This window comes from Bison bison, unplaced genomic scaffold, assembly GCF_000754665.1.
Source record: "Bison bison bison isolate TAMUID 2011002044 unplaced genomic scaffold, Bison_UMD1.0 scf7180017864320, whole genome shotgun sequence".
In the NCBI taxonomy this organism is placed as follows: Eukaryota; Metazoa; Chordata; class Mammalia; order Artiodactyla; family Bovidae; genus Bison; species Bison bison.
This window is the reverse complement of record NW_011494892.1, coordinates 684173-709645: the sequence shown is the minus strand read 5'-3', so window position 1 is coordinate 709645 and position 25473 is coordinate 684173. Positions and strand designations below refer to the sequence as shown.

The window sequence follows — 25473 nt, the reverse complement described above, 5'->3', positions numbered from 1 at the left end:
AAACCCATGGATGGACCTTATTGGACAACTATGGGCTCAACCTGCTGAAGCCAGCATTCCTCACAGACAGATCAGACAGCCTCAGGGAATTTTGGGAATTTTCCTGGCCACTCCCCCCTCAGATAACCTCCTTGAAGCTCCAGGGCACTTTTCATATTTTGAGAAGACACATCCCTTTACCTTCACCTTCACCTCCTGATCCTCCAGGCTCAGCCCAGTGGGGCCAAAAGTCCCATCTGTGTTGCTGTAAATCTGGTTTCACAACTAAAACAACAATGGACCTGCCCAGTCAGGCAGTATCTGTACTTTGTTTAATGCTATTGAAGGTATAGCCACACTTAAAATTTTCCAGAAACACTGAATTGATGGGACATGAAATCATTGGGCTCATTAGCTGAGTTGATAAACATAACAGATAATCCTTCCCCACACATAGCCCAAGGTCTCCAAGGTCCTCATTGTGCACACAATCCTATGAAATAGACAGGGGGTATTTTACCACGCCCATTTTACAGACAAAGACCCCGATTCTCAGAAAGTTTCAACACTTGTCTCTTCAGGGGCATTCTGTGTGAGCAGCAAATCGAGGGTGAGAAAATCATGTGCACATTCAGTTTTCTCAATAAACTTTTTCTAGTGCCTGGCAAAACTCATCTTGCATATGGCAACTGCCAAGATTCAGCAAATATTCCAGTACAGAGCAATTTTCTACCTAGAATGAGGGAAATGTTACTTTTTAGGAAAGACACTATTTCAATTCAATTAAAATGCAAGACTGAGCCCATCCCTAGCACCCAACATGTTAAAATACACTTACCTGTGGGCACAGATAAACCCAGGAGAGCAGGCATGCAAGTTACCTCAAATATAATTAGCACGTAGACCCCAGCGAGGATGACCGCAGCAATGGTCACTTGTGCTTCAACACTTGCGCGGAGGTACTGATGAGTCATCAGAAGAGGAACAATCTGGGTCTGCTGGAGGGAGGCGCGGATGCTGATGGAAACAGGCTCTCTGAAGAATGAAGCAAATATCTTACCACTGGTTAAGGAAACAGACCTGACATCAACCATCAGCACTTGCTCCCTCAGCTTTCTTCCCAACACCAGTCGCCCATGGCTATAACCAGAGCCTGAACCGATCTCAGAGTGCCTAACCTGCCAGATGAGGAGCCCTGAGCACAGGCAAGCCACTTGAATACATGCACAGCCTCCCCATAGCCAGGCCCCTCTGACATAGCTCCTCAGCCTCCATCAGGCATTGCCTGCCTCATAACAGGCCACCAGTCCAGCAATGAACAGGAGCAAGGATGTTCACAGTGGTTTAAACCGTTTAATTTTCCATCTTCCTCCTCACCACACATCTGATTGCTTTGTGCACATGCTAAGTCACTTCAGTCGTGTCTGACTCTATGCAACCCAGGCTTCTATGTCCATGGGATTCTCCAGGCAAGAATACTGGAGTGGGTTGCCATGCCTTCCTCCAGGGGATCTTCCTGACCCAGGGGTCGAACCTGTGTCTCTTATGACTCTGGTATTGGCAGGTGGGTTCTTTACCACTAGTACCACCTGAGAAGCCCATGCTAACAAATAGCAAATCCAACAATTCTCGCATGTGAGAAATTTGGAAAAGGGTCATGTGCAACCTGAGAACAGGTAGTCATGTTGTCACTAATGGTGGGAAAACACCAGGAACAAGAAGCATGAAGATCAATACTATGTGGCCTGGTGAAAATAGACTCTAAAATTTCAGTAACTGCTCTGAGCTGAATTATGTCCCCTCAAAATTCTTATCTGGACATCCTACTTCTCCATACTTCAGGATGTGACTGTATTTGGGGATAAGGTCTTCACAAAGGTGATTAAGTGAAAAACAGTGACACCAACATGACTGGTGTCCTTGTAAGAAAAGGAATTTGGCCCACAGAGATGCAGAGGGTTGACCACGTGAGGACACGGGGAGAAGACAGCATCCACACACCAAGAAGAGGAGGCTCAGGAGGGACATACCCTTCTGCCAGCTTGAGGAAATAGATGTCTACTGTTTAAGCCACCTGTCTGTGGTGTTTATACAGCAGGCCTAGCAAACTTATATAGTAATCAAAAGCACTGACTCAACATGGAGTGGCATTACAGAAAAAAGAATTCTAAGATATACTAGAATTCCCCATTGCGTAGCTTCATGATATTAATGAATTTAAAGTATCAGCTGTAAAACATAGTTTGCTTCAAAATGGGTTCTGCAGTCTTACTTCCTGACACCTGTGGTTTTGACACCCACCACAGACTCATGCTCACTGGCTACACAAAAGGAGCAACTCCAAGCCCATAACTTGCTAGCTATTCATAACTGGAGTCCCAAGGGTCATACTTCTCTAGGGAACATGTCCCAGAGGAGCTTCCCTGAGACTTCAGTCACCAAGACCTACCTGCTAAGAACCTCAAAGGTCCTGCTCACCACCACGTGCTCACTTCCACTTGGATTTAAAAATATCGTCCAGTTATGAGTGACCTGCAAAAGTCGAAGCATGAAATCCTGGTAAGGCTTTGAGTCTGGGCCATCAGCTGGGGTCCAGCAATGTTCAAGGTAGGTGCTTGTCTAGAATAAGAAGAAAGAAAAGAGCACAAGTCTTTTTCCCACAGAGATGTTAGAGACAGCCAGGTGATGTGCAGCTGGAAACATCCATAATTTGGAGGGCTGTGTTTAAGAAAAAGAATACGGAAATACAAATACAGAATTCATGTACAAAGACACAAAAATACAGAAGTAAATAAAACCCATTAAGAGAAAAGGAAATCACTGCATGTTACTGGAGACAGTCTTCTGAACCCACTGAGGCAACTGACCAGAAAGATTGCTTTCTGTTTGCAAACTGGAAGCAGGAAACTCTCCACACCCGGGTCCCAGAAGCCTATGGGAGGAGGGCCTGAGGATGAGCTTCTAGTTTCACAGGCCGAGCTGCCCTTGTCAAGGGCAGGGGAGTGGAAAAGCCAGATGAAAGGGGCCAGATGTGTGCAGAGATGGAGGTGCTGGTGGGGCAAAGGCGGGAGGCCTGGCTATGGCTGCTGGGGAAATTTCAGTGGGAGGACAGAAGTCTTGCCACCCACAAATTATAAAGAAAATCGAAAAAGGAACTCTGAAATTGGTCAAAGCCTGAATGAGAGATCACAACTTCTCTTAAAACTTTCATGTTTGGAAAGACTGTATCAGGAAAAAGAAAAAAACCCTTCAGTAAAAATCTCCTGTGTTGTGTTTCTGGAGCTGGGAAGCTCAGTACAGACCCAAGGGTAGGCAACTACTGATGTGTCAGCAGGCTACAAAAGGTCATGGCCTCCTCCACACAAGGTCACAGAGGAAACCATCAGCAGATTAAATGTGCCCATCTCATCTTTACTGTGGAACCCTTGCCAGCGAACTATGCAATGCATACAGGGAAGCCAAGTTCATGTCCTAAGACCATGGCCAGAGCAACCAGTTTAGAACATCAGTGCTGCATCAGCCATTGTCCATGAAACCGCAGCCTTCTTCATAATCAGACTCTGGCTCTGGGGACACTGCTCTGTATGGCAGAAAAATGTGATGGGTGCTGTACCCACCATTACTGCAGTCATACTCCTTCTGGATGGCACAGCCTCATATACCGAAAGCGTTTCCTTCTATTAGTTATAACAGGGAAAATCTGTGAACTAGGGATATGACTTCATATGGAAGTCATCATGAAAATCCAGGGGAGTCCCTGAGGCCAGGATTTGGGGAACGAGAGAGCGAGACTAGGCCTTGTCTGGGCTCTGGGACATGGTGGCTGGGACTGCTGACTCTCCTAACCTTTGCAGGATGTGCAATAATAAAGTCCCTGCCTTAGATGCTGAGTACAAGGTCATATTGGTACAGAAGCAGAAGCTCGGGGAAAGCAGACACAAACTTAGCTAGGAGTCCACAAACTCAAGGGAACCATAGTGTTGAACTATCTTCTGTACCATGAGGTAAGGCTCAGATTTAACTGCACTTTCAAAAATATGTTTTCCTGAATTATCAAAAAAAAAAAAACACTCTAAATTGAAAAATAAAGAAACCTCAAAAGCCTGACTTTACTGAAATTGTGAGAGTTTTATAACTGCCTTAGAGAAAAGAGAATTTCCATGACAAAGTAAAACATAACAGCTTGCCTAATAATGGTGTCATTGCCCTAGGGCTCCCATCAAATCCATTCAAGAAGAAATTCAATTTATAAAGAAATAAAATGATTTTTTACAATTCTTTTCAAGTAACTTTTAGGTGTAACCTGCTGTGGCCGCCGCCGCCTGGAGCCTGGAGTGTTGGCCTGGGTCACCTCCACCACCACGTGCTCTTCTCTCCCGAGACGACTGGGGCTGCCGGCCACCAGGGCCCCTGCCAGGCCCACCTGGAGCAGCATGGAGTCTGCGTGGCTGCTGAGGTTCACAGCTGGGGGAGTGTCAAGGCAAACTACAGCACAAGAGGGACAGGCCTGGACTACACCCCCTCGCCCCAACCCTCCCAGGGAACACCCATCTCGGGAGGCACACAAGGAAAGGAACGTCCAGGCCATCCCTTCCATCTACCCTGCCTGCTCCTACTTCTTCAGCCCCTCACTCCTGACACACGCTATTGGTTTTGTTTTCTTTAATTGTGTTTTGAATCATCTGCTTTAACATCTAGCTGGTGTCTCGCATCCTACAATCATCTCTGCTACCACTCTTGCCAGCCAGAATAAAACCCCTGTCCCAGTTCCTAGACTCATGGTGAGCAACAGACAGGATGGCCTCCTGAATGAACAGATGAACTAATCCACAGCCATGCCCAAATCCTAAGGTGGCTGGTGAGAAATCACAGGGAGAACTGAACAAGAAATCCTAAACTGGCTAAACCAATGAAGTCCATTGCCTTGAGAGGAGGGAAATCCCTTCGAAGCTTGTGAACGACTGAATCAGGGAAGTTATAGGGAAAAGATGCTCCTTCCTCTCAACATGTAACCCTCATGCCCTTGCATCCCCACCACAACCTGGCCCCTTCACTCCTACACCCTGCACTGGTGTGCTGCACAGATGGAAGGGTCTGTGCTCTCAGGCTCCCTCTCTCTGTGCCAGCTGACTCTCACCTCTGCTGCAAGGTCTGGGGCCCACGCCAGGGATTCTAAACAGGAGCTAGCCCAGCTATATTGCTCCAGAAGAGAAAGCTGCTGTAGGTGCAAAAAAATGATTCTCAAAATGATCTATGTTTTATGTGAGGTTTCAAAAGTCTTAGCAGCAGCTCACTGATTGCAGGACAATTCAGTGACCAATTCCTTTACTCTTCCTTAAAACCCTTAAAGAAACAGGTGGTTTATGGAGCTGACTTGGGAGAAGGCAGAACTTCACTGTTGCCAGGGTGTTTACGGGATTTAAACAGACTGTTGGGGAGTGCCAGTGAATAGTTAACCCTTTTTTAAAATTCCCCTAGCAAGACGCACTGTTTGTTTGTTTGTTTTTAAGTACAAAAATATCCTGACAAATAAAGTGTTTTTCACTCTCTGACATAAATCACAGCAGGATCCTCTATGACCTACCTCCCAGAGTAATGGAAATGAAAGCAAAAATAAACAAATGGGACCTAATTAAAACTAAAAGCTTTTGCACAACAAAGGAAACTATAAGCAAGGTGAAAAGACAGCCTTCCAAATGGCAGAGCAAACAAAGCAACTGACAAAGAATTAATCTCAAAAATATATAAGCAGTTCATGCAGCTCAATTGCAGAAAACTAAATGACCCAATCAAAAAGTGGGCCAAAGAACTAAACAGACATTTCTCTAAAGAAGACATACAGATGGCTAACAAACACATGAAAAGATGCTCAACATCACTCATTATCAGAGAAATGCAAGTCAGAACCACAATGAGGTACCATCTCACGCCAGTCAGAATGGCTGCTATCAAAAAGTCTACAAACAATAAATGCTGGAGAGGGTGTGGAGAAAAAGGAACCCTCTTACACTGTTGGTGGGAATGAAAACTAGTACAGCCCACTATGGAGAACAGTGTGGAGATTCCTTAAAAACTGGAAATAGAACTGCCACATGACCCAGTAATCCCACTGCTGGGCATACACACTGAGGAAACCAGAAGGGAAAGAGACACGTGTACCCCAGTGTTCATCACAGCACTGTTTACAGTAGCTAGGACGTGGAAGCAACCAAGATGTCCATCAGCAGACGAATGGATAAGAAAGCTGTGGTACATATACACAATTGAATATTATTCAACCATTAAAAATAATACATTTGAATCAGTTCTAATGAGATGGATGAAGCTCAAGCCTAATATACAGAGTGAAGTAAGTCAGAAAGAAAAATACCAATTCAGTATACTAACTAATATATACTATACTATACTATAATTCCATATATATGGAATTTAGAAAGATGGTAATGATAACCCTCTATGCGAGACAGCAAAAGAGACACAGATGTAAAGAAGAGACTTTTGGACTCCGTGGGAGAAGGCGAGGGAGGGATGATTTGAGAGAATAGCACTGAAACATGTATATTACCATATGTGAGATAGACTGCCAGTCCAGGTTTGATGTATCAGACAGGGAGCTCAGGGCTGGTGTATTGGGATGACCCTGAGGGATGGTATGGGGGGAAGTAGGAGGGGGGTTCAGCATGGGGGACACATGTACACCCATGGCTGACTCATGTCAATGTATGGCAAAAACCACTACAATATTGTAAAGTAATTAGCCTCCAATTAAAATTAATATTTTTTTAAAAAAGGAAGTGTTTTTTTTTTCAGCACTGTTTCCTATATTAGAGCTGAGAATGGGCAGCCAGCTCTCGGCTAGAAAGCATCTACCCACAGCTATGCTGCTACATGGCTTCCAAAAAGGACAAAAGGCAAACAGAAGTCACAGATGAGGCAGGATATAGTAGGGAAAGGCCCAAAGAGACACTGATGATTCTGCCACACTGAAATTATTCCTGTCTTGGTCTTTCCCCAAGGCAGACACATGATATGTATGGAGTGGGAAAAGATATTTCAGCACAGAAGAAACTTTAGAGACCTTGCAGAAACCCAGGAGATGGATCAGCACCCTCGAAGGCTAATATCAGAGAAGCAGAGGCTTCTTCTAATAATGTAATGAATGTTTATAGGGCTTCCCTGGTAGCTCAGCTGGTAAAGGATCTGCCTGCAATGCAGGAGACCCCTGTTCAGTTCCTGGGTGGGGAAGATCCCCTGGAGGAGGGCATGGCAACCTACTCCAATATCCTTGCCTGGAGAATCCCCATGAACAGAGATGCCTGGTGGGGTACAATCTTTGGGGTTGCAAAGAGTCAAACTGAGCGACTAATCAGAGCATAGCACATTGCAAACAAAGAGCAAGGAGGATGGAACAAGGTCTTTGTCCTTGTGGGGGTGTCACTCCCTAGAAGGAAGATTAAAACACACTATGATTAACCACCACTCAAATGGAGTGCACACAAAATCCAAGGGACACTGGACCACATGTACCTCTGCCCTCCTCTCCCTCTGTTTTTCCAGATGCCCACATTGTGCCTGGGAGTCAAAGCCCACTGCAATGTTCTGGTGTCAGCAGTGACTTATGGATCCCAGCAACTTGGACCTGTGGTCAAACCCACCCTGCAGGCAGCTTTGATCCTTGCCTTCCAGCCATTCTGAAAGGTCTGCTCTGCTAAAGTCATATCTTGTCTTTGCCTCAGAGGCCTCCCCCAAACCTAGAGAACCCCACTATCTTTTAAGATATTGCTCAAGCTCTCCTCTCCTTAAACCCTTCCTTGTTATCCACAGCTTGAGAGGATCCTCACTCCTGCCTGTGTCCTCTGTAGATCAGGCTTACTCTGTTAAAGTGCTCACTCACAACATACTCTTGTCTGTTTTAGATTTTTCTCCCCCCGGTCTAGCTCCTCAAGTGAAGAAACTACATGCTATTCATTTCTCTACTTCTCTGGAGACCAACATGATTCTAACCACATTTTATGTTCCCAAAACATCTTGGTCTAACTAATAAATATCCGTTTTCAGTATCATCCTTCAAGTCCTTTGAACTTATACCAGAGTCCTAGCCAGACCAAATCATGGAAGAGAGAAGACAAAGAAATCATCTTCTTCCTCTGTTGTATCCAATCATGGTCCTCTTGCTTTTCCCATTACTCAAATCCATGACTCAAATTTAAGCCGTCTTTCCAGCAAGTAATACTCAAAATTCTTCAAGCCAGGCTTCAGCGATATGTGAACCGTGAACTTCCTAATGTTCAAGCTGGTTTTAGAAAAAGCAAAGGAACCAGAGATCAAATTGCCAACATCCGCTGGATCATCGAAAAAGCAAGTGAGTTCCAGAAAAACATCTATTTCTGCTTTATTGACTATGCCAAAGCCTTTGACTGTAGGGATCACAATAAACTGTGGAAAATTCTGAAAGAGATGGGAATACCAGACCACCTGACCTGCCTCTTGAGAAATTTGTATGCAGGTCAGGAAGCAATAGTTAGAACTGGACATGGAACAACAGACTGGTTCCAAATAGGAAAAGGAGTACATCAAGGCTGTATATTGTCACCCTGCTTATTTAACTTATATGCAGAGTACATCATGAGAAACGCTGGACTGGAAGAAACACAAGCTGGAATCAAGGTTGCCGGGAGAAATATCAATAACCTCAGATATGCAGATGACACCACCCTTATGGCAGAAAGTGAAGAGGAACTCAAAAGCCTCTTGATGAAAGTGAAAGTGGAGAGTGAAAAAGTTGGCTTAAAGCTCAACATTCAGAAAACGAAGATCATGGCATCTGGTCCCATCACTTCATGGGAAATAGATGGGGAAACAGTGGAAACAGTGTCAGACTTTATTTTTCTGGGCTCCAAAATCACTACAGATGGTGACTGCAGCCATGAAATTAAAAGATGCTTACTTCTTGGAAGGAAAGTTATGACCAACCTAGATAGCATATTCAAAAGCAGAGACATTACTTTGCCAACAAAGGTCCGTCTAGTCAAGGCTATGGTTTTTCCAGTGGTCATGTATGGATGTGAGAGTTGGACTGTGAAGAAGGCTGAGCACCGAAGAATTGATGCTTTTGAACTGTGGTGTTGGAGAAGACTCTTGAGAGTCCCTTGGACTGCAAGGAGATCCAACCAGTCCATTCCGAAGGAGATCAGCCCTGGGATTTCTTTGGAAAGAATGATGCTAAAGCTGAAACTCCAGTACTTGGCCACCTCATGCGAAGAGTTGACTCATTGGAAAAGACTCTGATGCTAGGAGGGATTAAGGGCAAGAGGAGAAGGGGACGACAGAGGATGAGATGGCTGGATGATGGACGTGAGTCTGAGTGAACTCCGGGAGTTGGTGATGGACAGGGAGGCCTGGCGTGCTGCGATTCATGGGGTCGCAAAGAGTCGGACATGACTGAGCGACTGATCTGATCTGATCTGATCGAGCTTGACTTGACCCAACCCCACTGTGAGCACCAGGGCCACTCTCCTGGGAGTTCCCAGCTCACAGTCTTCGTACTGTTCTTCTAACAAGCATGACCATCTACTCTGGTCTGGTGTTCTCAGAACAGAGAACTATATCCTGAAGGCCCATGCATGATGGAAAGAAAGACACACAAGCAAAGTTCTTCTGAACTGCCAGCAATGTGCTGCTGCAGTGCACGGAACAAATCTGTAAGGTTCACCTAAACTGTGGAGACTCTCAGGCTTCTCCTTCAGTTTTCTTCAGAGCTTATCTAATATTGGGCTCAGAAGCACTGTCCAGAACCTCCTCCTTGACCAAACTTGAGTCAGGATCCTCTGAGCCCTCTTCTCAACTAGGCCTTGACCTTGGCCTGGTGAGCCACTGAATAGGGATGCTAACATCTTCTAGGCTTTTCTTCTTCCATGAACTCCAGCAAGTTCTCACAGGGACAATGAGTGGAATGGGGAGATCCCTAAGAAAGCCTGAATTTAATAGGGAAGCACATCAAATCTGGAGCCCAAGAGTACAACAGAACCCTAAGAGCTGGGGGCAGGTAAGATGAGAAAGCAGCCCTACCCCTGAAGGATGGGTAGGAACAGTGCAGGGCCTGGCAGGCAGATGAAAGAAGGCTGAGAAATTCCAGGTGTCTGGGGCACTGACGGTTACCATGGCAACCATAGACCACAAGACAGCCAACATTTAATTGGATTTACATAACTCCCCCTGGCCCATAGAAGTTAAGGTGTGTTCACCTTAAAGCTTAAAACTTCATCTCTGCTATGGACTGAATGTCCATGTCCTCCTCCAAGGGATCTTCCTGACTCAGGGATGGAATCCATGTCTTCTGCGTCTCCTGCATCGGCAGGCAGATTCTTTACCACTGAGGCACCTGGGAAGCCTGGGTCTCTAAGGAAATAGCTGAAAGTAAATGAGGTCATAGGTTGAGGCCCAGATTTGATAGTATCAGTGTTCTTGTAAGAGACAGAGAGCTCTCACTCTTTACACACACACACACACACATATACACAAACATAGGAGACATAGCAAGAAGGCGGCCGTCTGAAAGCCAGAAACAGAGTGCTCACTAGAAACCAAATCAGCCCATCCTGACCTTGGATGTCCAGCCTCTAGAACTGTGAGAAATAAATGTCTGTTGCTTAAGTCATCCAGGTTGTGGTTCTGTTGTAGCAGCTGAGACCTACGAAATGGCAAGAGATCCCAGAGGATAGGAAACCAAGCAATCATCAAGCTCAGATGACACTGCCAAGGAAAGAACCAATGAACTTAAAGTTAGGTAAAGAGGAACCATTTAAGCTAAGACATAAGAGGTCAGGGGCTGGGGGTGGGGTTGGGGGGACAGAAAGAGCATCCAACAGCCACAGAAAGCTGGGCCTTAACTAAAATACACTGTTTGCTGTCACCTTTCCATGGGGAATCTTCCCACCACCCACCCACTGCTGTCTCACTAAAGCCCCCTCCCTTTATGTTCTGAAGCCTTATCTTTCAACAAACATCCTGGAGGAACAAAAAACACATGGGGAGTAATCATGATTGCTTATGCTGTGACCTTGAGCAAACCATCATAACAGTTCTCAGGTCTTTTCACTTTGTGACTCAACCACGGGTGACCGTCCATCTCAAAAAAGGTTCAGATACAGTAGCTTTCCAGCGGTGACACAGCCAGCAATTGCCAGAGCTTTCCTTGATCTGGATACAGGCTAAATAAAATCTGCAACAATCAGAAACATTTAATGATAGATTTGTGGTGTGACAGCAATAGGATTTAATAACTTTGATAAGAGCTGAAAATAGGGTTATGATAATTGTGCTGCTTGATGTATCCAAAATTTACCTACTTACTCTGAATAGTTTTTCTGAGATATTAAAAGATAAAATTCTGACCCATTAAACTATTTTTTTTTTTGCTACAATGGGCCTTGATTATTGACATTTGACAGTTTTAAGGATTGACTGCTGCTGCTGCTGCTGCTGCTGCTAAGTCGTATCAGTCATGTCCGACTCTGTGCGACCCCATAGATGGCAGCCCACCAGGCTCCCCCGTCCCTGGGATTCTCCAGGCAAGAACACTGGAGTGGGTTGCCATTTCCTTCTCCAGTGCATGAAAGTGAAAATGGAAAGTGAAGTCGCTCAGTCATGTCTGACTCAACAGTCCCATGAACTGCAGCCTACCAGGCTCCTCCGTCCATGGGATTTTCCAGCCAAGAGTACCGGAGTGGGTTGCCATTGCCTTCTCCATGAAGGATTGACTACCCAGCCCTAAAATTAAATTGTCAGAGGAGGGCAAATGTGGTTTTCCTGTATGGAAGAGTAGGGAATACAACCCATATGATGGCAAGAGTTCACACTGTGGAATTTTCAGAGCACCTTATACACCCTCAGAAACTAAATTAAAGTGATGATGAGATAACAGATTACAGAGGTTCAAAACAAATTCCTCAAACTCTGTTTTGGTTGTGTCCACAAAACACCAATATTTCGATTACCAGAAGAGTGAAGACCAGACACAGAGTTCAGGTGAGCTCACAGGGATCAGGGGAGACTTGGCCCAACCATACCTCCCAGTACACCCTTGAAAATCCAGTACACCCACCCACCAGGCTGTGCTAAGCAACTGGGTCTTCAGAAACACACAGTTGTTTGAATAGGAAGTAGAGAGGCAAATTGGTAGCCAAAAAAGTAAACTCATGAAGTTTTCAGTTCATTGTAATTGTTTTTAGCCTAGATTTCCTTTCTGTAGACCCCTCCTCTCCCCCATTATGGGTTATTAAAGAGTTGCCTGTATTCAATTCAATTCAGCCAATATTGACTTCGTGCCCGCCTGCTGTCTGAGATGCAACATTGTTCTCTACACATCACACTGAGAAGAGTCTTGTCATGCACTATTCTCACATGCATAGAACCCCAGTCCTCGTGCCCACACACACAGATAATGAAGACCATGTATTTACAGCTACACATGGTCACACACATGCAGTTTCCAATCACAAAGGGCACCCAGCACAGCTGTCACCACCGGCTGCCTGCTAAGAAGAGCCATAACCACACCAGTCCTGGAGTCCACAGGGCACAGGTATGGAAACACTACTCACCCACCCCTTCCTTGCTCACAATCTCATATCCTGTCACATCCTGGGGTCTCTCAAAAATGGCCCACACAAAGTATCCTATGCCAATGCTAAAATTAGATAATAATTATTAACTGCAAAAATAACTCCCTAGGCACACACACAAGCTCAAAATGGTCACAGACCACAAAAGACCTACTTGTCCCACAGAGGACTGCACACACACAAACACACAGGCAGACATGGATCCTCATATCCACATGCACACACACAGATTGGGTGGGGGGAGGCTCACAGTTGCTCATTCAGCAAATGCATCTTAAGTGCCTATAATGTGATCTTGGCTAGTGCCACATCAGGGCACATACCACACAAATGCTGGCAATGACACTCATGACACCTCAAGTCAGAGGAGCACTCAGGTTGCCTCCAGGGTTCTAGCTCTGCAACCATCCCTGGGGATGCAGGGCAAGTAAAATCAGAGCAGTCTCCAGGGAAGAGGCAGACACAGAACTTCACTCTCTCCCAAACAGCTGGGCGCCACTCCAAATGGGCACTGAGACATTCCTAGGGGCAACCATGACTGCTGGACATGTCCCAACACAAATAAAGAGTGCTTACTGCATGTAGTTGAAAAGAGAATTTGGCAAGCCACTTAAGGTAGGGATTAAGACCCCGGGGCAAGCTGCCTTCTACAGACCACAGCCAGATCCTCATGGTTTCCACTGTACAAAGTAGGACAAAAGTAGAGGAATATTGCTAGGGGCGGGACTCCCCAGCCACCTCCAGACTGCCATCTCACATCCCCTCAGCATCTCCTCCTAAGAAATGTGTGTGTGTCCCACACCTCAGGTGCCCTGCTACCCAGCCCGAAACACCCAGGGACTCTGCTAAACAGACCCCAAGGCTCAGCATGCCATGGTACTCACAGAGCACAGCACCACAAAGACAAATAAGCCCGTGACTTTTAGCCACTGTACACAGCACCTGCAAGAGAAAAGACAGGTCCCAGATCACGCTGATGGCAGTCTTATTTGCATGCACCCACAAAGGTCAAACCTCAGATATCTGCTGAAGCCTTGGGTAATGTCCATCTCAAAGAATTCCACATAGAATTCTTTGAGAATTCTTTCTATAACATGATATGAAGGAGGATACTGCTGAGAACACCAATGACCTGTTGTAAACATACAGCTTCATGAGAAGCAGTTCAGAGGAGGTTACAGGAGGAAACAAAATTAAACCTGAATGTCTGAACACATCTTCTTGTCAGAGATGCTGAAGTTCAAGATTTGGGCCTCTTCACTAGCTTTTTAAAGGCTCTGGTTTTCTGGAAACAAGCTTTATCTTGGCTCTCAGATTCATATTTATCAATTATTTTCCCTTAAGTTTTCTGGAAGGTAAGAATATGGATTTGATCATTGAATAAACATTGACTGAGACATAACCAAACAATTCAAGAAAGAATTTGCAGTGTTGTAACTGGTTGTACCAGCAGAAACCTTTAAGAATTCCTTAAGAGATAATTCAACAGACAATCCAGCCCTCTGTGGACCCCTGATAGTCATCATTACACACTTCTTAATTGTGACCCTCAGGCCTTTGGGCAAATATGGTCCTGGCAGCCATTCCTGGCTTACCTCTGCTCCTTTCACCTCCTCAGGGCCCACCAGACCCCATCTCCTGAAGATATTATCACTGCCCAGTTGCTGGAGAGTGCTCTCCCCTGGTTGCTTCCCCAGGGCAGGCACTGGGGTATTTGTGCTCAGCCCCTGCCAACGTGCTCAGCCCCTGCCAAAGATAAGGTGCTGGTATACAGCCTGTGCTTGACACATGTTTGTAGAATGAGAGAAGAAAGTCTATATTGGAACATCTTTTTCGAAATCTTTCTGATCCTTTCAAAATGGCAAAACCTTGTTCTGCATTCTTTTAGATTTAATGAATTTGATGAATAATTATATCATACTTCCAAATTATGATCAATAGTTCCTATTCAAATGGGAATAAAAAATATTTCTTTTTAAAGCATGAAGCATTAATTGAACTATCCTAAACACAAATGTCTTTCTACATAACTGACACATACAGCAGAGCTGACCATCCAAAATAGCTTTTACAAGTTTCAACAATAATGTGTAGTACTTTCGAGACATGTTAAAAAGAATGTCACTAAATCTTTCAGTTAAATGGAAAGTTGGAGGCAACTACTCTATGAATCATAGAAGATAAAACAACTACTGAATGTGAAGGCTTAAATGTACTGATCCCATTTTCCATGCCACAGGATACTTGAAGAACCTCACATCCTCTGGAGTTGTGAGCCAGCATGCTGGAGAAGGCTGTAAACAGTATCAGGGCTTAGCATCACGGTGAATGACAGGGACCAGGAACCTGTTCACATGCTTTCACATAATTCAAATGATTTTAAAGAAGATTAAACTGGATGAATATTTACCACACCTATAGCTAAGACCAGTCATGGTAAAGAAACTACACATGGCTAGAAGTGAAACCGTTAGGTGTCTTTTCAGGGGGCTCCAAAGAGCTCCTCGTCCTTTATGTCTCAGTGCAGAAAGAATTCAGCGAGAGATAAAGTAATAGATATAAGTGATGTATTAGAATAGGACATTTGTGAGGCTTATAAGTGAGTGGGTGAGACAGTGTCACACGCTGAGAACTCAGTGGGCCATAGTTTTATAATCAAAGGTAAAGTGAGGAAGGGGAGAAGACATCTTTGTCTTTCTTGAGTAAATGTCAAGCTTCCACCATCCTCCTCCAGGTTGAGCAGGGGAGTTTTTCTTGTCTCTATATGATCAAGCTAAATTCACAAATTATTATTTTTTTATGTGTGCAGAGAGCATGTTATTGAACTCACTAGGCAGGATGGTGTCTCATGCCACCATTGTTTTATTGTTTTGAGGCATGTCTTGTGCTTCTGTTGCATGGTTTGTTGCTAAAAAGGTCTGCTAGGTTTTGGTTTTGTGGTTAAGCAAACATGCTTTCTTGAGTAATCATTAAAGTACAGGAGTCTCTCACATTTTTTCCACTACATTCCCCAAGTGGGATTTAATTACCTACATCATCCCTTCACTCTATCCCTATCAGGAGGCATGGTCGAAAAGACATCTCTAAGCATTGGTGGGGGACCTAGGGTCACATTCCTGCCCCTATCCCTCTGCTTCTCTCAAAAACCTGCAAGAAAGTGAAAGTGAAAGACACTCAGTCATGTTTGACTCTTTGTGACCCCATGGACTATACAGTCCATGGAATTCTCCAGGCAAGAATACTGGAGTGGGTAGCCTTTCCCTTCTCCAAAGTATCTTCCCAACCCAGGGATCAAACCCAGGTCTCCCACATTGCGGGTGGATTCTTTACCAACTGAGCCACAAGGGAAGCCCATGCATGACCTCAGGCAAAATCCTTACTTTCTCCGAGGTACCTTCCTTTATCTACCTCTCAGGATTGCCTGTAACATCAACAGGACAAATGAGAGTGGGCCTCTCTGGCTAAAGACAGATACACTTTGGGATGCAGGCAGGTACACTTCTAATCAGCCCTTCAAACAGCTTCAGAAAAGATGGGCCCCCTTATGTAGAGAAATAATAACACTAATATTTGACAGCTTCACGGTGTCCTCTCACCTATCCATGGGTTTTCGCATAGATCATCTTAGTGGAAGCCACAAAAGGCTGTGGAGCAAAGGGAATGCCTTTGTGGAGCAAAGGCAACAAGGAGATAGTTGCATGGACATGCCTGGCCCCTGCTGGTTCCTTAGCTACCTCTGAGCAGATACAGAATGGGGACCTTGGTGGTCCTGGTCCACAAGCTTTATTCTGTTTCTAAAACTGCCACTTTCAAACATACGGTTTTCAATAGAACACTTCTTTCTTTTTTTTTTTTTTCAATTCTTCTTTCTTTTTTTTTTTTAATTTTATTTTTAAACTTTACAATATTGTATTAGTTTTGCCCAACATCGAAATGAATCCGCCACAGGTATACCCGTGCTCCGCATCCTGAACCCTCCTTCCTCCTCCCTCCCCATACTCTCCCTCTGGGCCGTCCCAGTACACCAGCCCCAAGCATCCAGCATCGTGCATCGAACCTGGACTGGCGACTCGTCTCATACATGATATTACACATGTTTCAATGCCATTCTGCCAAATCTCCCCACCCTCTCCCTCTCCCACAGAGTCCACAAGACTGATCTATACATCAGTGTCTCTTTTGCTGTCTCGTACACAGGGTTATTGTTACCATCTTTCTAAATTCCATATATATGCGTTAGTATACTGTATTGGTGTTTTTCTTTCTGGCTTACTTCACACTGTATAATAGGCTCCAGTTTCATCCACCTCATTAGAACTGATTCAAATGTATTCTTTTTAATGGCTGAGTAACACTCCATTGTGTATATGTACCACTGCTTTCTTATCCATTCATCTGCTGATGGGCATCTAGGTTGCTTCCATGTCCTGGCTATTATAAACACTGCTGCGATGAACATTGGGGTACACGTGTCTCTTTCCCTTCTGGTTTCCTCAGTGTGTATGCCCAGCAGTGGGATTGCTGGATCATAAGGCAGTTCTATTTCCAGTTTTTTAAGGAATCTCCACACTGTTCTCCATAGTGGCTGTACTAGTTTGCATTCCCACCAACAGTGTAAGAGGGTTCCCTTTTCTCCACACCCTCTCCAGCATTTATTATTTGTAGACTTTTGGATCGCAGCCATTCTGACTGGCGTGAAATGGTACCTCATAGTGGTTTTGATTTGCATTTCTCTGATAATGAGTGGTGTTGAGCAGAAAAGAACACTTCTTTCAAGTGAATGCTCATGCAGAAGCCCCAGCACACAAAGCAGGGAGAGCACTCCTCCTCTGACCCCTGCAGGCGGTCCTGCGAAATGCCCTCACATCCCCCATGCATGTGCATGCTGTGCCTTCCTACATATGCATGGAGGGCTTGGCCTCTCTCAGACCCACCCAATCCCTTGTCCCTTGTGAGGAAATTAACGAGATGCCACCAGTCTCTCGTCCCATGCTCTCACATCCCATGTTCTGTAAACAATGGCTTTGCATGGGTATGTAACAGCCGAGATCACTTAGAGCACTGCACATATGCCTCACGAGGTGCTCGCTTGGCCACGGGCTACTTTTTTCTGGAAATATATATATAAGCTTCACCTGGAAAAGCCCTGAAGGGTTGTGTGCAGTTATGTTATGTCTGCTGCTATGGCTGCTGTGCCAGCCAGGAGACACCTTTCCTACAACTCTTCACATTTTCTTCCAGCCTCTTAGCTCGTGCCTTGCCTACCATGGGTTCAGTGAACAGTACACACAGTCAGATTCAGCAAGACAATTGGTGTCACAAACAGGATCAGGGAGAGACCCCTAAAAACACTCTGCTGCATGTGCAGAAACCTTAGTCTCTGGTTATAAATGATAATATCAGCTTCTAGAACCCCACAGGGACTATTCTCATCTGCAAACCCTCATGGGCATCAAGACCCCAGCCACACAATAGAAAGGAGTATGGGATGTTAGTCATGAAGGTCCATAATTGGGTTTTCCTGCATCCTTAAAAGCTCCATGCTGGTTCAAATGTGCCCTTATCTATCTCCCAAAGCCTGAAGGAAAAGCAGACTACTTTCCAGGAAGTACCACCTAGCCTTCCTTCCCTGTCCTTGGGAAGGATGTCCTGAGGGCAAGACCCACTTCCCTGCCCCAGCCCAGTCCCAGGGCATGCACTGTGTGACCACCACCCCGTGCCAGTGGTGGCGCTCCCAGTCTTCCTACCTCAGCTTGGCAAGACGGAACCTGATGTGAGCACTGTCCAGAAGCTCCCCCTTCTCTAAGAAAGCGGATTCAGAGGAACTTGCCAATTCTCTGCTTAGCAGGGATCTTCCCTCCCACTCAGTTGAGCTGTCCTCCCAAGATTCTTCACCAGTAATGAACTCTGGGTGGCAAACGGGCATGCAGCATGACCTGGAAATTGAGGCTTTGTGGTTATTTTCACAGCAACAGTAGCATCTCCAAAACAGTTCATCTCAAAGGTGAGCATAAAATGTGAAATCAACCCTGGTTTTTAAAAGGACCATAAACATTGTAATAGTGTCAAGCTGGTAGGAATAGATCTTTCTTGACATCACAGACCCTTGACTTCAGGGAAATCTTCTGGGGTCACACAATCTTCAAAATAAACTGTGGCCCCTCAAGAAACATCAGCTTGTTCTGAGTTTGGAATTTTCCAGTAAACCTTTTTGTGGCTCAGACCACCTCTAGTGCATTTCAATTTTTGCTTTCTCTTTGACTGTGCTGGAGTTCCCAACACCTGGTTCTGTTATACTCATCCTGAAGCACAATGAGTGATGTTAGCCTTCCCTCCTCTGTACTAGGCATCTTTCTGTAATGGAGCTGTAGAGAAGATTGTCTACGTTGTTTTCCTGCCCAACATCTACAGGAGCAGGAATGAGGAACATCAGTGCTGGATTAGATGGACCCAAGAACAAGACCTCTATCTAGAAGGATGGATCAAGGGGGATCATAAATTTTTATCAAAATTACATGTGGATGCATTGTTTACTTTTATTGAATCCTTGAGCTTCTAAACAAGTCCTTCAGTACAGATTCTCAGTCAGCACTTGCCTCTAGTAAGGCTGCTCCAAAGCCCTGAATTCCCCTGTATTGCATGGAATACTTGTGGGATGGCAATATTGACACAATAGCCACAACTAGTTATGTTATGCCTCTCAAACCCAGCTAGCTCAATTGGGCATTGTGATTCTCCTGAACCCTTATCACTGCTTTAGGACTTGTTCACAACAAGAAAAAAAGTTTTATTCATAAGGAGAAGCTCAAAGATGCAAACTAGGCTATGTGAAACCCATATGTAATATCCATATTCTGCTTCCCAACTGTGATGTGAGACAGAGCTCAGCACCCCAAGGCCTCTGTGTTCCAAGACCAGGATAAAAGCTTTCATGTTCTTGAGTTCTTGGTTTTCTAGAGAATCATGAGTTGAAAATGTCTCAGGCCTTAACAGTTTACCAAGTAATTCAAAGGAAAGCATTAAAGGGAATGGATGGGTGAAGTGTTCATTTTCAAAGTTACTCATTAGGAGAGATGAGAGTTGTTATCTCCCTGGTGGCAGAGGCCTTGCTAGGTGCTGGGATGGGATGAAGAGGACTCAGGCTGGCAGGCATAATCACAGGTAACACAAGGACAAGTTCCAAAGTCAGGACATGCATTTGGTGTTTGAGAGCAAAGAAGGAGCATTGACTCTTGAATGAGCTGTGGAGGAACCAAGGTTTTACAAAGGAGGTGACATTTGAGCCCCCTTAAACTTGAGTGGGCCTGACCTGGAGAACCAAGGAGGACAGGAGTTCCCTCTCATAAAATGGACTCAGTGGGAACTTTTTCAGGGAAACACAACTTGTCATCAAGAGTTTCCTGGAAGAAGCCAGATTGGCTCTGCATTGGAAGGTGACAATCAAGATTCCTATACCCTATCAAGTTCCCGTGAACTTGAGTCTTTGGACGATGAGACCAGGAACCCACATGGCATATGAGCACCCTCAAATTCTGATGCACCCTAAATGGTGAAGGCTCCCAAACAGTTACAGACAGAGCTAGGGAGAAGGTGGGAAGTTCCTCAGAGGCTGTGGGAGGGAGGCTGAGTGCAAGAGTCAGTGGGCAGGAAAAGAAGGTCCAGGACAATGTCCCAAGATTGTAATGTGTGAGCAATCAGAGAACACCAATGAGGTGACTCAGGTTTCTGGAAGTTTGCCTGCAGAAGGAAGGGGAGATGAATTGGAGGACTGAGTTAGGGTTCTTCACCCTAAGGGAGACAGTCTGTAACTCATCCTACAGAGCAGCTCTGCTTATTGGTTTCAGAACCAGGTAGGTTTATCTTCAAAAGGAATTTATAAGAAGTAGAGTTTTCTTTCAAATCATACATTTTAAACTTAATAATTATTGACATTGAGTTAGGTAATTCTTTATTGTGGGGAGGTGTTCTGCGCATTGCAGTATGTTTAGCAGCATTCCTGCCCTCTACCATAAATGCTAGTAGTACTGCTTCCCCATTTATGACAACAGAAACATCTCCTGACAGCGCCAACCTCAGCCACAGTTGAGAAGCCCTGACCTCTTGATACAGCCTGTCAGAGCTATGTGCATGCATGAGTGTGTACATATGCTATGCACTCATGGCAGGGTTATGCTCAAGGTTATTTGGAAATTCATTAGGCACAGAATACAACTACTAGAATCATGAACACATACTGAATTGACAAGGATCTAGCAGAGACCAAACATGTCAGGTAAAAACTCATCTTATTCTCCAGCATGAGTGTAATGAGCATAAGGGTAATGCTCAGAGATTTCTTAATTTCATAAGAAAGAAAGAAAAGGGAAAAAAAAAAAAAAAAACCTCACCCTTTTTCTTGTGAGAAATTCCTCAGCAAAGGAGTGTTTTCTGTAAAGCAGGGTTCTTTAGACCTGGAGCTGAAGACTTGGGAGAAAGGAGGGTGAGACCTGAAAGACACAGTGAAGGAAGGGATCATTAACAAAAACTGAAGGATGTGTTCATTGGTGGTTACAGCTAGATCCAAGAATGTGCCCCAAGAATCAGTGGTAAACTTCACATGTTATATCTGAGTTGTAAAAAGTTGGAGTTTAAGATAATTAGAGACAATTTTCTACCCCAGGCTAAACCACACTAGAAATACAAACAGAAATTCACACAGACTAGATGCTGTGGGGTCAATACTTTTAGGCTCACTTTAGTGTTATAATAGAGTCCAGTCATGTTTGCCATTCCATGCAGTTTTTCCTCACAAAAGCCATGTTGCCAAGGGTTCCCAGCACATTTGCCAAAACTGCTTACCCAAGTTGACCAACTCTGCCAGAGTACATGGTCGATATGTCATGAATCAGTCACACTGGGGGCCCCTTGAGGATGACCCCCTGGGCCACAGCAGTGTGCATATACATGAGCTCCACCCCTAGAAAGCAGTGACATACTAGTGCTGAATAATGGCTGTGTCCATTAAGTCAGGCACAAGAGGAGAGAATATAGCATGTCTCCTGCTATGGCTACTGCACCAGCCATGGGAGAATACTGCTGTGCTTCACTTTCTGCAGCATAATGGATCTCACTGCCAAGCAGGGACCCAAGGTCTCATAACGTTCATCATCTCTGTCAGTTACTGCCTCTCTGTCAGAGATGCTGGGTTCTTCAGAGCCACAGGGTTCTTGCTGTAGTGCCAATATACATTGCTCTAGTTCTTACAAGTGTCTTTGCACATTGAGCACTGGTGCAACATCGCATAGGGCACAATTCATATTCGCCTTCAGGACAGTCAGGAAAATCCACCCCATGGTACCAGTGACAGTCCATGCTGCCTTGTTCAGCTAATGGGAGTTCAACCATACACTCAGGCAGAGTTGGTCAATTTGAGTAAACAGTTTTGGCAAATGCATCGGGAACGCTTGGCAACATGGCTTTTGTGACTTTGGGACACAGGGATGGGCCCAGCATTGAGAGAAGTAGAGGGATGGCATGAAAGATGCCATTTTGAAAGTCAAAAGACTCCCAAAGGAGGCCTGAGCTGGCAGGACTCCCATCCAGTTTACAAGGATGCAAAAGTGGACTGATTTGTGCAGAGGTATACTGTAAAGGCTGTGTCTTATGTAGAACAGTGTACAGTCAAGGCTGTCTCCTGTGATGTAGGTTTAGTAGAACAGTGTACTATAAAGGCTGTGTCCTGTCATGTAGGGTTAAGAGAACAGTGTACTGTAGAGGCTGTGTGCTGTGCTCTACGTTTAGTAGAACAGTGCACTGTATAGGCTGTATCCTGTGATGTAGGTTGGTAGAACAGTGTACTATAAAGGCTGTGTATTGTCATGTAGGTTTAGTAGAACAGTGTTCTGTCAAGGCTGTGTCCTGTGATGTAGGTTTAGTAGAACAGTGTACTGTAAAGGCTGTCTACTATGATGTAGGTTTAGTAGAACATTGTGTTGTAAAGGCTGTGTCCTGTGAAGTAGGCTTAGTAGAATTGTGTACTGTAAAGGCTGTGTGCTGTGATGTAGGTTTATTAGAACACTGTGCTGTAAAGGTTGCACCCTATGATGTAGTTTTAATAGAACAGTGTACTCTAAAGACATTGTACTGTGATGTAGGTTTAGTAGAACGGGGTACTGTAAAGGCTGTGTCCTATGATGTAGGTTTAGTAGAACACTGTGCTGAAATGGATGTGTCCTGTGATGTAGGTTTAATAGAACAGTGTACTATAAAGCCTGTGTCCTTTGATGTAGATTTAGTAGAACGATGTACTGAAAAGGCTGTGTGCTGTGATATAGGTTTATTAAACACTGTGCTGTAAAGGTTATGTCTTGTGATGTAGGTTTACTAGAACAGTGTGCTGTAAAGGTTGTGTCCTGTGATGTAGGTTTAGGAGAACAGTGTACTCTAAAGGCTGTGTCCTGTGATGTAAGTTTAGTAGAACAGTGTACTGTAATTGCTGTGTCCTGTGATGTAGGTTTAGTAGAACAGTATGCTGTATAGGTTGTATCCTGTGATGTAGGTTTATGAGAACAGTGGAATGTAAAGGCTGTGTGCTGTGATGTAGGTTTAGCAGAACACTGTGCTGTAAATGCTGAGTCTTGTAATGTAGGTTTAGTAGAACAGTGTACTGTAAAGGCTGTGTCCTGTGATATAGGTTTAGTAGAACAGTGTACTGAAACAGCTGTGTCCTGTGATGTAGGTTTAGTAGAACACTTTGCTGAAATGAGGAGCTACCCCATGTCCAAGGTCAGGGGCGGCAGCTGTGAGTGCCAGACTGTGATGGCGCAGGAGCAGCCGAGAGAAGATACCCACATCCGAGGTCAGGGGCAGCAGCCAGGAGGAGCTACCCCATGCACAAGGCCAGGGGCGTCGGCCAAGAGGAGCAATCCCAGGTCCAATGAGCAGTGGCTGCGCAGGCACAGGAGGGCTGAGAGGAGCTACTCCACATTCAAGATCAGGAGCGGCAGTGGTGAGGAGATGCCCCTCATCCAAGGTAAGGAGCAGCAGCTGTGCTTTGCTGGAGCAGCCATGAAGAGATATCCCAAGTCCAAGAACCCAAGTAAGATGGTAGGTGTTGCAAGAGGGCATCAGAGGGCAGACACACTGAAACCATACTCACAGAAAACTAGTCAATCTAATCACACTAGGACCACAGCCTTGTCTAACTCAATGAAACTAAGCCATGCCCTGTGGGGCCACCCAAGACGTGTGGGTCATGGTGGAGAGGTCTGACAGAATGTGGTCCACTAGAGAAGGGAATGGCAAACCACTTCAGTATTCTTGGCTTGAGATCCCCATGAACAGTATGAAAAGGCAAAATGATAGGATACTGAAAGAGGAACTCCCCAGGTCAGTAGGTGACCAATATGCTACTAGAGATTAGTGGAGAAATAACTCCCGAAAGAATGAAGGGATGGAGCCAAAGCAAAAACAATACCCAGCCGTGGATGTGACTGGTAACAGACGCAAGGTCTGATGCTGTAAAGAGCAATACCGCATAGGAACCTGGAATGCTAGGTCCATGAATCAAGGTAAATTGGAAGTGGTCAAACAGGAGATAGCAAGAGTTAACGTCGACATTCTAGGAATCAGCGAACTAAAATGGACTGGAATGGGTGAATTTAACTCAGATGACCATTATATATACTACTGCGGGCAGGAATCCCTCAGAAGAAATGGAGTAGCCATCATGGTCAACAAAAGAGTCTGAAATGCAGTACTTGGATGCAATCTCAAAAACGACAGAATGATCTCTGTTCATTTCCAAGGCAAACCATTCAATATCACAGTAATCCAAGTCTATGCCCCAACCAGTAATGCTGAAGAAGCTGAAGTTGAACGGTTCTATGAAGATCTACCAAGTCCTTTTAGAACTAACACCCCAAAAAATGTCCTTTTCATTATAGGGGGCTGGAATGCAAAAGTAGGAAGTCAAGAAACACCTGGAGTAACAGGCAAATTTGGCCTTGGAATACAGAATGAAGCAGGGCAAAGGCTAATAGAGTTTTGCCAAGAGAACGCACTGGTCAGAGCAAACACCCTATTCCAACAAGACAAGAGAAGACTCTACACATTGACATCACCAGATGGTCAAAACCAAAATCAGACTGATTATATTCTTTGCAGCCAAAGATGGAGAAGCTCTATACAGTCAGCAAAAACAAGACCGGGAGCTGACTGTGGCTCAGATCATGAAATCCTTATTGCCAAATTCAGACTGAAACTGAAGAAAGAGGGAAAACCACTAGACCATTCAGGTATGACCTAAATCAAATCCCTTATGATTATACAGTGGATGTGAGAAATAGATTTAAGGGACTAGATTCAATAGATAGAGTGCCTGATGAACTATGGGCTGAGGTTCTTGACATTGTACAGAAGACAGGGATCAAGACCATCCCCATGGAAAAGAAATGAAAAAAACAAAATGGCTGTCTAGGTAGGCCTTACAAATAGCTGTGAAAAGAAGAGAAGCGAAAAGCAAAGGAGAAAAGGAAAGATATAAGCATTTGAATGCAGAGTTCCAAAGAATAGTAAGAAGAGATAAGAAAGCCTTCTTCAGCAATCAATGCAAAGAAATAGAGGAAAACAACAGAATGGGAAAGACTAGAGATATCTTCAAGAAAATTAGATATACCAAGGGAACATTTCATGCAAAGATGGGCTCGATAAAGGTCAGAAATGGTATGGACCTAACAGAAGCAGAAGATATTAAGAAGAGGTGGCAAGAATACACAGAAATACTGTACAAAATAGATTTTCATGATGAAGATAATCACGATGGTGTGATCACTCACCTAGAGCCAGACATCCTGGAATGTGAAGTCAAGTGGGCCTTAGAAAGCATCACTAC

At 44.7% G+C, this 25473-nt stretch overlaps 1 protein-coding gene across 1 annotated transcript in view; it reads right to left on the bottom strand.

Moving 5' to 3' along the window:
• Positions 1–25473, bottom strand: part of OCA2 (oculocutaneous albinism II) — a 285385-nt gene that overhangs the window by 216683 nt on the left and 43229 nt on the right. The window contains exons 3-9 of the mRNA XM_010852989.1: positions 20990–21088; positions 18350–18538; positions 13487–13544; positions 11128–11200; positions 4283–4443; positions 2429–2511; positions 861–1014 (exon numbers count right to left, since the gene is read on the bottom strand). Of these exons, the coding sequence (XP_010851291.1) occupies positions 861–1014; positions 2429–2511; positions 4283–4443; positions 11128–11200; positions 13487–13544; positions 18350–18538; positions 20990–21088 (817 nt within the window). The remainder of the gene's footprint in view (positions 1–860; positions 1015–2428; positions 2512–4282; positions 4444–11127; positions 11201–13486; positions 13545–18349; positions 18539–20989; positions 21089–25473) is intronic.